The 12016-nt window shown below is 28.9% G+C and overlaps 2 protein-coding genes and 2 non-coding genes across 4 annotated transcripts in view; 2 read left to right on the top strand and 2 right to left on the bottom strand.

The window, feature by feature from the left end:
- Nucleotides 1-270: 270 nt before the first annotated feature.
- Nucleotides 271-9631, top strand: LOC113372747 (potassium channel subfamily K member 15-like). Its single transcript, XM_026613092.1, has 8 exons — nucleotides 271-448; nucleotides 520-785; nucleotides 6396-6563; nucleotides 6624-6744; nucleotides 7432-7603; nucleotides 8974-9134; nucleotides 9210-9424; nucleotides 9482-9631. Exons 2-8 carry the CDS (start codon nucleotides 537-539, stop codon nucleotides 9629-9631), a joined length of 1236 nt encoding a protein of 411 aa, XP_026468877.1. The 5' UTR covers nucleotides 271-448; nucleotides 520-536.
- On the bottom strand, nucleotides 4009-4080 carry Trnaw-cca. The gene has a single exon. It is a non-coding gene; the product is annotated as a tRNA-Trp (tRNA).
- Trnah-gug lies at nucleotides 4723-4794 on the top strand. Its single transcript has one exon. It is a non-coding gene; the product is annotated as a tRNA-His (tRNA).
- Nucleotides 9632-10944: 1313 nt separating the features above from the next.
- Nucleotides 10945-12016, bottom strand: part of LOC113372679 (putative epidermal cell surface receptor) — a 16350-nt gene continuing 15278 nt past the window's right edge. Inside the window, exons 26-29 of the mRNA XM_026613033.1 lie at nucleotides 11747-11800; nucleotides 11559-11685; nucleotides 11343-11494; nucleotides 10945-10952 (exon numbers count right to left, since the gene is read on the bottom strand). Coding sequence (XP_026468818.1) covers nucleotides 10945-10952; nucleotides 11343-11494; nucleotides 11559-11685; nucleotides 11747-11800 — 341 coding nt within the window. The remainder of the gene's footprint in view (nucleotides 10953-11342; nucleotides 11495-11558; nucleotides 11686-11746; nucleotides 11801-12016) is intronic.

Here is a 12016-nt window from a genome sequence, read left to right as displayed (position 1 = left end):
TTAAAAAATTTGCAACAATTTTGAGAATTTTTACATTTCTTAAACATTTACAACATTCTTAGAACATTTACAAGTGCATGTGTGTGTGTTTGTGTGTTTTCTTATAGAGTATAATAATTATTGGTGTGTGTGTGTGTTTTGTTATGAGGAGTATATTTATATGACTATATGTATGTTCTCCTGCGCTTGCGAGAAACGTGGCGAACGAAATGCCAAAAATCTAAGCAATGCCTGCTCCTCGTAACAGTTTGCGTTTGAAAGTCGAGCAGAATTGGTCGTTTTTCTCTCGTTATGACAGATTACAATTAAAATTCTTTAATAATTACTCTCAAACTCTTCGTTGTTGTATTCACACATGTGCAGACGAAATGCAAGCAGACAAACATTCGGTTGTCAGTGTAAATATTTAATTGATAGAGTGATGTGTTAATGTGACAGCGACAATAATGTGATTTTTGAAAACAACATTTAATAAATATTTTATCTTCAATCAAAATCTAATTTCTAATCAAATATTAGATCAATCCTTTCCCGAGATGACTTACGACAAGTTGCACCAGAAAGATGACGCCCCAAAAGGCAAGTGCGTCACTCTCAAGAGTGACGACCGTCGCAGGGGGTCATCGTTTGCCGCCTGCGAGATCCTGGACGATGTCACTCGTGTTAAAAGTACCGGGTTGGCAGATCCTGGCGTCAGGTCCAGGATTAAGCTGAAATTGAAAGCCGTTGCTGGACACTTGGGACTGCTGATGTCTTTGGCGATTTATTGTGCTGTCGGAGGATTGGTGAGAGTTTAATTTAAATAAAATTTACATGGAGCACCGAGTTACAGAGTAACAATTAGAAAACAAAATCTCACCTAGAGCTGTTGTGAAGTCGTTACCATTTTTCGATTATTGTGATTAATTCTTATTAATTTCGTTCATTTAAACTTTGAATTCATAATGGTAAATAATATTTTTTTTAAGACCACAGTAAAAATAATGACACAATTGCTCCACGTTTTCAACAATTAAGACTTTTTGTGAATTATGATTCAAAATTTTCAAAACTGAGAGGCTTTCCTCAAAAAAATTGTACCAAGGTGTGTTGGCAAGTTTCATCGAAAGCTGGCAATTTTAATCAGGATTGCAAATTTCTCTCACTCGATTCAGAATGACTTCAAACGTCGAGAAAACATAAAATTAGCAAATCGGATTTTCTAGCGAAAACAAAGTTTTCCTTCGGAATGTTAATAAATAAATTTCTTGATATAACTCATGAATCATGCTTCAGTCCAAGTTAGAGTTTAACACTTCATAGAACTGAACTTATTTTACATTTTTTACCCCGATTTTAAATTTAATATTACAAAGATTTCTTTAGCATTACTTTCGAAACCATAAAAGTGAAGCAAACGAACTAGCAAAATTCTTTGCTATAGTAGTGTGGAGGCAAAACAAATATATTTGGCGTTTTAGTGTTTAGGTTCAGCTTTAATAAGGTTCAAGGTAAACAAAGGGTTGCCGAAATGGGCATTATTTTATTTTCTACACCTATTTTATATACGATATACATTTATGTGTATGCATTTTTGCTTGTTTCCATGAATTATTAGTGTCCCTTACCCTAGATTGAATCTACGAAATGAGGATACTGACGATCAAACTTTTTGTGGAGACACTTTTTTGGGGATGCCCGTTAATTGAATAACTCTAGTAAGGTTGTATGATTGATATGGTGTTCGTGTTTGCAATAAATAATAAATTGTATTTTATTCCAGAATATCTATAAATGTGATATGTGATAGTTATCTTTATTATTATATGATATTATATATGATATATGATCTTGATTATTATATGATAATTTATTTAATTGTGACTAAGTAGTCGGCTGAACTCATAAAAACTTAGTCAAAATTTTACTGAAATTTTTTTTGGAAACGGGTGTTAATTTAGGGTTGAATGTGTTTCCCAATTACGAATTATAAAAAATAAAAATTGGTCACAAAAATTGAAAAAAATCCACTGAGGGACATGAAAAATAGACGTCTGATTCTCAGCAGCCATCCTGAACGTGATAGTAAAATTTTATGGAAACCTGTCAAACCGTTTCGAAGGAGAATTGCCACTATATATATATATATATATATATATATATATATATATATTAGATATATTAGGGTGGTCCTTAATATGGACATTTTCGAATTTCCTTGCTTCCAAGGGCAAAGAACAGTTTTCTCAAAGTTTTAGCTCTTAATATTGACTTTTAGATAGGGCACAATTCAATCAAAGATTTGTATGGAAATAGCATGAAAACATTTTCAAAAATTTTGCAGAGCGTCGAATTTTCAATAAACAATTATTTTTCAATTTTCAAAATTTTTTTCATGCTATTTTTATACGAAGTTTGATTGAATTGCGCACTATCTAAGAGCTAAAACTTTCAGAGAATTGTTTTTTATTAATTTAGAACTATTTGAGCCCTTGGGAACGAGGGAATTCAAAAATGTCCATATTAAGGACCACCAGAGTATATATATATACTAGATGACCCAACAGATGATGTCCTGTACCAACGTCTACAATTCAAAATTTATTTATGTTACAAGTCTATAAGATTGAATATTCCCACTTTTATTCGACGTATAAAAGACCTATTATTTATTTTCCAAAAATGACTTATTAGTATTTTTTAATAAACAAAATAGGTTTTTTAGTGCTAGATATATTTAACTATTTGAAATACTGTTATATATAGTTTTGCAAGCACACATACAATTACAAACAAATACAATTGTGGATTTTATAAAATTATAGAGTTTCAGTTTTTAGCAATACAGAATAAAAAAATAAATTTAATAATGATAGTAAATTGTTTCATACTTTACATATTTTTAATGTATTTTTTATTATTGAAGTTTGGAATAATGGATTTGTGCCCTTAGGACATACACCGTGTATGTCCTAAGGCGTGCTATTACCAATTACGCTCATTCTTGTTAAATATTTATATCCATATATATTTATATTTATTGTTATCTATAATAACTAAGTATATTTCAAAAATTTATACAAAATTGAATGAACTGTAATTGTTCCTAACAATATAAACCCTGCAGCAACTCGGTATACTTATAATTAAATTAAATGGTAAAGAACTCACAAACGTGATTTTTTCTTCGATTTTATTATTATTACAACTATATAAGTTTATATGAATAATATCTTGTAGTAAAAGAAAATCTTTATTTTTTAAATAAACAGTTAGCCATTTTGCTTGTATATTTAAAACTGAATTTTTTGAATTAATTCTTGCCTTAAGGCAAAATGCCACTTGCACCGAGTTTGTTAATTATTTTGAACAATACAGAATTAATTAAATGAAGATTATAGTCGTCATACATTTTAATTATAGCATAATGCATAAATTTCTTTATATTAACTCATAAATCACACTTTAGTTCAAGTGGGTGAATAAATAAGATCAAATTACTGTGTGTGAGTATGTATGTTTTTGTAGGTGTTTAACAAAAAGTGTTATCATATTTCATAATTGTAGAAACTTTTTGCTCCTGGTGCCAGTCACCAGGCTACATGCATGTAAAATTCCTGGCGATGTGTTCGTGAGAATATATTATAATGTATTATTTATGCTTATTCGTCTATTTTGGCAACGGAAGTAAAGTTGACGCCAACTGGAAATATAAGGCATAAAAAAAAGTTTGTGATGTTTATATATCAACACGAAACTTTTTTAATCTTATAGGTGGAACCGGAACTAATGTAATAATTGTATTACCAAATGTGTAATAAAGGACCGAAGTTTGATACATTAAGCTCTTCGGGATCGATGGAATTTGGTAGGACGAAATTAATTAGGCTAAATTAATAAGTGAATAGTTTGGATAAAATCTATTGTTAAGGAGTTTTGGTACTACCAATCAAATCGTACGCTTACTACATAAATAATTTTACTATTTTTGTATTAAAAATCAAATTTTTGTAAATAAAAATAAATCAATGACCCCGACGTGATTTGAACACGCAACCTTCTGATCTGGAGTCAGACGCGCTACCGTTGCGCCACGGAGTCTTGTAAATTGAACGACTTAGTTTCGTATATATGTCTGCCGTGCATATCAATTTAACTTTCCACAAGTTTTTTTTCCAAAAAATCCGATTTGCTAATTTTACGTTTTCTCGATGTTACAAACCATTCTGAATCGAATGAGACCAAATTTGGAAAAATTGTGTCTGGTTTTTGCTCTTCGTCGACGTTTTCTCACAAACTGCTGTACCGATTTTACATGTTTAAATGTGTCAAGCCGTTTTTTTTGTAATACAAACGTATAAAAGTCTACAATTTTTCGTCTACATTGTATACAAAATTAGATATTGTGCTCTAATAAATCACTCATGTATTAATATATTGATTTCTTATTGAGCAAGTCGCTTTTTTACACATGTTGGGATACCGATGCAACTCGTTTTAAGGCGACTAACATCTAGTCCATTAGTTTCATTAGTAAAATAATTCATAATATACCTGAGATATAATTGAATCAAATTGGAAATAAAAATAATAATAATATGTTATAGATTATCGTTAAAAAAATATGAATCATCATTATCATTTTACAAATGCTTTATAATTTTAAGTACAGATGTTCGTTCGCCATTACTCTAGACCCGTATAAATGTACGAGTTCTCGCTTCTCTTTCGTAGTCCCTGATAGCCGTGATCGTCTAGTGGTTAGGACCCCACGTTGTGGCCGTGGTAACCCAGGTTCGAATCCTGGTCACGGCAATGTCGCGAACATTGTCACGGCAGGGACAAATATTTTTATTTTTTTTCTCATTTTGTTCATATTTTCATTTCAAAATACTTCAATCTCTTTATAAGCTCATGATATTTTGTTTAATTACTGACAATTGACTTAGTTATGTTCTTAACACGATATTTTTTGTAAAATAGATTTTCTATAAATTGTATAAAAAGTGTTTGTTAGTTTGTGTGTATGTTTTAACACAACTTGTGGAATTAACTTTTTTCTAGTTATATTTTGTATTTTATACTTTAGAACAAAAATCTTATTTTATCTTACTTTAACTAGTGTTACCTTTGATTTGGTTTGCATAATATTTAACTAAAAGTTGACTGATTTATTTAATTATTTACTTTTAATCTTATCGTAATTTAAAATTCTTTAATTGTTTATGAATGATATTCAATATCTTATACATCTCGTTCTATTTGGTTTATCTATTATCAGGTGTACAACTTTGCTCCCGCCGTTATTGTGAATAATTTGAATTGCCAAAACGACGGCAGCAAAATTGTACATTTGATGCACTTTAACAATTTATTTAAATATATAAATTGATGGAAAATTCAATCAATTTTAGCTATAATAATATGTTTTTAATGAAGATTTTTACAATTTTTAACAAAACCAATATATTGAAAGAAAGATAATGGCGTTATTAGGCGTACAACTTTGCTCCCGCCGTTATTGTGGATAATTCATATTGCCAAAACGGCGAAAGCAAAGTTGTACACTTAATGGACATAATACACAAAAAATTATACGGAATCATAGAAAAATTATATGGCTTTCCAATTATATGTTTATTTTTATTTGTGTTAAACAAATTTTTAAAGATTTTTATAAAAAAAACTAATAAAATGTCCTTCTACATTTATAATAATAGGTATACAACTTTGCTCCCACAAGTATAGCTAGTATATATTTATATATATATATATAAACCCTTAATATGATATTTTTGATGTAATAATGTATCCGTATCCGTATCCACCTTAAGGTCAAGAATATGTGCGCGAATGCATGGCAATAAAGTGCGCCCTTTAACTTAATCCATCGTGCGGAAAATGGAAAAAACTGCCACCAAAGACACAAAGTAATAGTTAAGGAAAATATACTGGCAATCATTCCTTATTTCGCCCCCTTGTCGCATTCAGAATCGTCCTTGTTATGATAATCCATAACATCTAGGGCTGCAGAAGTGAATCTACTGAAAAATAATAAATGGGGACGCAAAAATAATGAACAGTGGGAAACTTGTTATAAAATTGTGCATTGATAGAAATATATACTTGACTTGCGAATGACCTGGCATACGAGTGTTTCGCCAAAGGAGCTATTCGTCGCTTTTTCGTGAAATTTTGCACTTTTATGAAATCTTATTCTTACTCTTATGAAATTTTACTCTTACTCTTAAATTAATCAATAAATATAAACCACTGTGCTGCAACTAATTAATGACTGCAATCAAGGTATTTATATGGCAAAGTTTGCTTGGAGATGCGAGCGTGGATACAGGCGAATTAAACTCGTAAATCGGGGTACTATTGTATTTGTTATAATTTATTCTTTTCTTTTCTAGGTTTTTCGAGCACTAGAACAACCAGCTGAGACTTTAAGGCAAAAAACTTTAATGATGACCATGCAGAAGGAAAGATCTGAACTCCTAACTTTGATAAACAGTACCACGTTTAGGAGAGGTTTAAATTTTCAATTGTGGCTAGACAACAATCTAAAAAATTATGAGCTGGTATTAAAAATATTATGTGCTATTTAATTTGTTTCATGTGCTATATATTTTATATTTTAGGCCTTGGAAAAAGCTGTCTCTGAAGGTTTTCGCTTTGACAACATGTCTGATAATGAAGGTCGCGAAAAATGGAATATTTTACAAGCTGTATTTTTTTCTTCCACAGTCTTGACTACAATTGGTAAGAGAAGTAAATGATTCTAAGATTCAATTTTAAAAATCCATTTTCTATTTGACATGAAACATTAGACTTTTAATAAATCTAAGTAACTTTTGTCATTGCTTTGTGAGACTGCGTTTTCTATAAGGAAAACCTTTTTGTTAAATTAAGTTATCCGGACAAATGGAGGGTTTTGGATCCCAAAGGAAAATGTTAGAATGTTACGTTTCTCATTTTATTTTTAATATAAACTTGATGGTATAATAAACCCTGGAAATCTTATATAATTTATTCATTTTTATTTATTTACTATCATTACTATGATAGCATGGTACATATAAATACAAATGATTTAATATAATTATGAATGAGAATAGTAACTAGATGTATTAGGTATGTATTATTTTACATAGTACAATATTTAATCCATCAAGACATGCAATAAAATATATATTCACGCCTCGTTCATAATTTAATTTTGATTTTCTATATATATATTCCAAACATTTCTCAGTTTTATGTTTTCCAACTACTAAAAACGTGTTTATTGCCGGTTTAAATTTAGCTCGCGTATCTTGGATAACTTTTAATGCAAATGTAAACTTGTGCGTTTATTTTCGACTTGTAAACAGAATTGATTGAAGTGTAAAATGTAATCCAGATTGACCCAATATGAAATTTTAGATTATATATTATTTTTTATTTTAGGTTACGGCAACATAGTGCCCGAGACCAAATGGGGGCAACTGTTTTGTATTCCCTTTGCGATGATTGGAATCCCTTTAACTTTGACGGTGGTGAGCGATTGGGGAAAATTATTTGCCAGTGCTGTCTCCAGGTTGGCCAAACATCTACCTGCAATGCCAGGTATAACAGGAGAGTTTAATTAACTAGGTGCAAGTGGATTTTTGCTTTAAATAATCGACCTTTGCCGTGATTTTGCTATAAATGAAGAAAATAAGTAACATTATATATACATTGGGAAAATTATACATTTATTAATATATATAAAAACAAATGACGCGCCTGCACACTTCTGTTTACCGCGTCGGCCTACGGGACAGTAACTATGATAATACTCCTGCAGACAGTTTACATATCACATTGAGACAAAAATATTTTAATATCGTTTAAGATCCTATTCAAAAACGCTTGTGACTATCCACCTCTGTTACAATAATAAGCCCCTAGTATCTTATACTTATTTCATTTTTTTATTTAGTTCAGGACATAATAATTAAATTAAAAAATGCTTTGCTTTAAATATAATGAAAAATCTGAAAAATACCTATATTTTAGTTATTTATATAATAATACTAAATTATTTGTAATTGAAATTGACATGGAATGCTTTTTAAGTTTTTGAAATTAGTTCTGCCGTTTTTGAAAAAAAAATTCTTTTATGCTATTTCATACTATTTCCTTCTTCGATGTCAAAAGATTCAAAATGAATTTAAAAACACAAAATTAATAAATAGAATTTTCTGGCTAATTCAAACATTGTGAAATGCCAAGATCGGATAATAGATATCAAACGGATAATGTGGTTTCAACGTTGTGGCTTACATAGGATAAATTTGTTAATCTAATTACGATAATCTTTACTTTAATTCCCATTTGCTATATATTAATTCTACATTGCTGCTTTTTTGTTCAGAAAATGAAAAAAATGTCATAAAAACATATAAATTACTCAAAGCTTTCTAAAGAAAACTGATAGAATTAATTATTTCTAGATTATGAAGCTAAATATTGAGATAGAATAATAAGACATGCTTCTAATATAGTTTTCACCTATTTGTAATAAATACGGTCATTGAAGTTAGATAGCTTAAGCTTATACAAAATTTTGTATAAGGTAATATACAATATTAATTTTAACTAAGCCTCTTACAATCGTAAACTAAAATCATTATTTACAAATACAAGAAATGCATTAAATTGGTACATGATATTAATTTTACTTATGTGAAAAATCACATCATGCGTAAAAAAAATGAGAGCTTGTAGATAAGTTTATATATAAAATTATTAGATATTTAAAAAATAGTTATCTAAATTGAAATTTGGGTTGCAACTTATACACATTATAATATTCAGCCATTTTATTAGTATTATGCAAATTACTTATTCTAAATTCCATATATATATATATATATATATATATATATATATATATATAAAAAATTAATAAATAATAATTGTCTTATTAGAAAGATGCAGAAAATCATTCAGAAAAGCTGCCGTCAGAAGAGCTCTTTACATTTCTGGAGCAATTTGTGCTCTTTGTTTATATTTGGCTGCAGGAGCTACAGTATTTCTTTTATGGGAAAAAGAATGGACATTCTTTGATGGATTCTATTTCTGCTTTGTAACTATGACCACAATAGGCTTTGGAGACTTAGTTCCAAGTATTGTATATATAAAACTAACAATAAGTTAATATTTATTTGGCTTATAATTATATTTAGTTTACTTATTTTTAGCTCGTCCAAATTATATGCTGCTGTGCACTTTATATATTTTAATTGGGATGGCTTTGACATCAACTTTTATAGAATTGATTAGAAGACAATATGCTGAAAGTTGGAGAAGAATAGCACAAGCGATGTCGGGCCCTTTATTGGCAGAAGGATTGAAGAAACTTATGATGGCCCAAAATAATGCAGCAGATGTAGCATCTCTTCAAAGGATTCTCACAGTAAAATAATAGATACCCAAAAATATTATTAAAAGGCTTCATTGTTTCTTTTTTTAGGTCAGTATGCCTAGAAGAACCAAATCTTTAAGATCGAAGGATATTGATTCACAAGAATGGGAGGACGCTATGAGGGCTGTTTTAAGAGACATTCAAAATTCAAATAGCAATAAAATTATTCAAATTGTTGTTTATGAATCGTCAGTTTGAAATACATAATTATATGAATTATAATTAAGTAAGTATTAATAATTTAATCATATATAAGTTGCTATGAAGTAAGTTATTTTCTTACATTAAATACAATGCTACATAAGTCAGAACATGAAAATGGTTTCAATATTATAATTTATTTGTTCTGAAATTTGCTAACACAAATATTATTAATGTAAATAATTATGCAATTAGAACATAATTATTTTAATCTTCATGATTTATTGTCTTACTTATAAAAAGTTAAACAGATTTAAAGACATTGTAAATATTCCATTGGAGCATGGAGTTTTAATTATAGCTATTCTTAATAGACATCATATTTTGATTGAGAGTAAGAAGGCGCTCCGGTTCACAATTAGTTGTTAATATCAATATATTTATAAATTTTTGAACTTGCACAAAGCACCTTTATTTGAAATAACCGGTTTTTCATTCGTTGATTGGCAAGACTGTTGGCAGCCCGAATCTGTTTGACAGTTGCGATTCGTTAAACAAAGTTTTTCGTGTTAAAATTTAAATTCAATAATAACTGATTGTGTGTATTTATTAATGTTAATAAATATAATTTAATGAACGAATTGGAACTTGGTGAACTTATTATTGGTACCATTCTGGAATGTATGGTTGTGTCCATGGAACACAGGTATGTTTTAGGTTAAAATTAAATTAAAAACTTTTATAATCACATTAACTTATACCTCGCTTTTCGTTAACTAGATTCAGCGAACAAGTGCTTCTTAAAAATACATATGTACTTATTCTATAAATTCTTTAAACGTTTGTTTTAATATCTTATTGCATTTAATTTGGAATTGCAGCTTTATTATTTATTATTAATCAATTAATATTAATGAGAAACAAAGTGCTGCAATTTTACAATCAATCAGTTGTAAATATAAATATTTAGGTTTTAATTAAATTTTTGTTTATTATTTAGGTGTATTTGATTTTGTTATATCTTACGATTGTTTGTAGCCCAAAGATGTCTGAAATTTTTGGTGATGAAAATCAAATTTGTTAATAACTGAAAGGTCTTATTTGTGTATTTACTGAAGTTGATAAATAAAATTGAAAAAGATAATTGGAACATGCTGACATTATCATCAATTCTGAAATTTATATCCATGAAACAGGTATGTTTCAGGTTAAAGTTAAATTAAAAACTGCAATAATTAAAATAGCTTTGTTTCTTACATTCGTATCGATATATTTACAATAAGTTATAAATTAATTGGTAATAATATAAAAATATACAATTTTAATAATATTGTTATATACACGGCCGCAGTAATGCATTTGGATATTCTCTATAAGTCTGAAAAAAAAAATCATAATTAGATTAATGATAAAGTATCTGATTATAGCATTTTGAAAAAATACATTTTATTAGTACAATTTCAAAATTTACTAAGTAGTTCATATGATTCTTATGTTTAGTGTTATATAATTAAAATTTTCATATATTTAGTTTTCTATTTTCAAACATTTGGTTTCCGGTAGATTTGGAAAGTTGGCTGAAAGGAAATATTGGTGAATTAATGTTTTGGTTAATACTTGAATATCAGGCCAACAACAAAAACTATTCTGGACATATTACGGCATTTTAAATAGCTTCAGGTATATTTATATAATTCTTACTTATTTATTAAATTATGCTATTTATATAACTATTTTGGGCATATTAAGGCATTTCACAACAACTTACTCATAGTTTCTTGTTGGATTTCAACCTTATAAGTTGGATTGTCATAAGCGCTTTCAGCTATAGTAATTTTTCTATTATTATGCTCTCCATTGGCGTTTCTTACAGCCGCTGCTGCAGGTGCTGTAATACTAGCTGTTCTTCTTGTTCCCCTTCTACAAAAAAATATGTTGTATGATTCACATACTTTTAATGGCTAAGATTAATTTTGTTGGTTACCTGGTCAGTATGAGTAGCAAAATTAAAGTAGACAGTACTGCCAGGGCTGCGATTACTGCAACAACTACTAAAGAGGAATAGTAATCTCCTGTGTTGTCTCTTTTGGAAGGCATTGAACTCAATTTATCTGGAATATTTATAATTAATATTGTGCATTTGGTTATGAAAAGTCATTTATAAACTTGTACCTGTTTGACTGTCTTGTGGTATTCCAGGTTTGTCAATAAGTCGATAACAGCACTCTTTTTGATCTTGCATTTGTAAGATAAGCTTCTAACCATAGCCTGTACCTGAAAGAAAAAGTATATGTCTTAAGTTAAATGCATTCATCAGATTTTAACCTAAAATACCTACTTTGTTCCTGGTTTAAGATCTTTATCATTGTTCCACCCATTGACTCTCTTTTAGCTACTTTGAACACGCTTAAAAATTTTAATACAAAATTATAAATAAAATAA

Source organism: Ctenocephalides felis, unplaced genomic scaffold (genome assembly GCF_003426905.1).
Source record: "Ctenocephalides felis isolate EL2017-DRISC unplaced genomic scaffold, ASM342690v1 CF-g0.4_SCAFFOLD_01604, whole genome shotgun sequence".
In the NCBI taxonomy this organism is placed as follows: domain Eukaryota; kingdom Metazoa; phylum Arthropoda; class Insecta; order Siphonaptera; family Pulicidae; genus Ctenocephalides; species Ctenocephalides felis.
The sequence above is the reverse complement of the archived record's forward strand: the minus strand, read 5'-3'. Positions and strand labels throughout refer to the sequence as shown.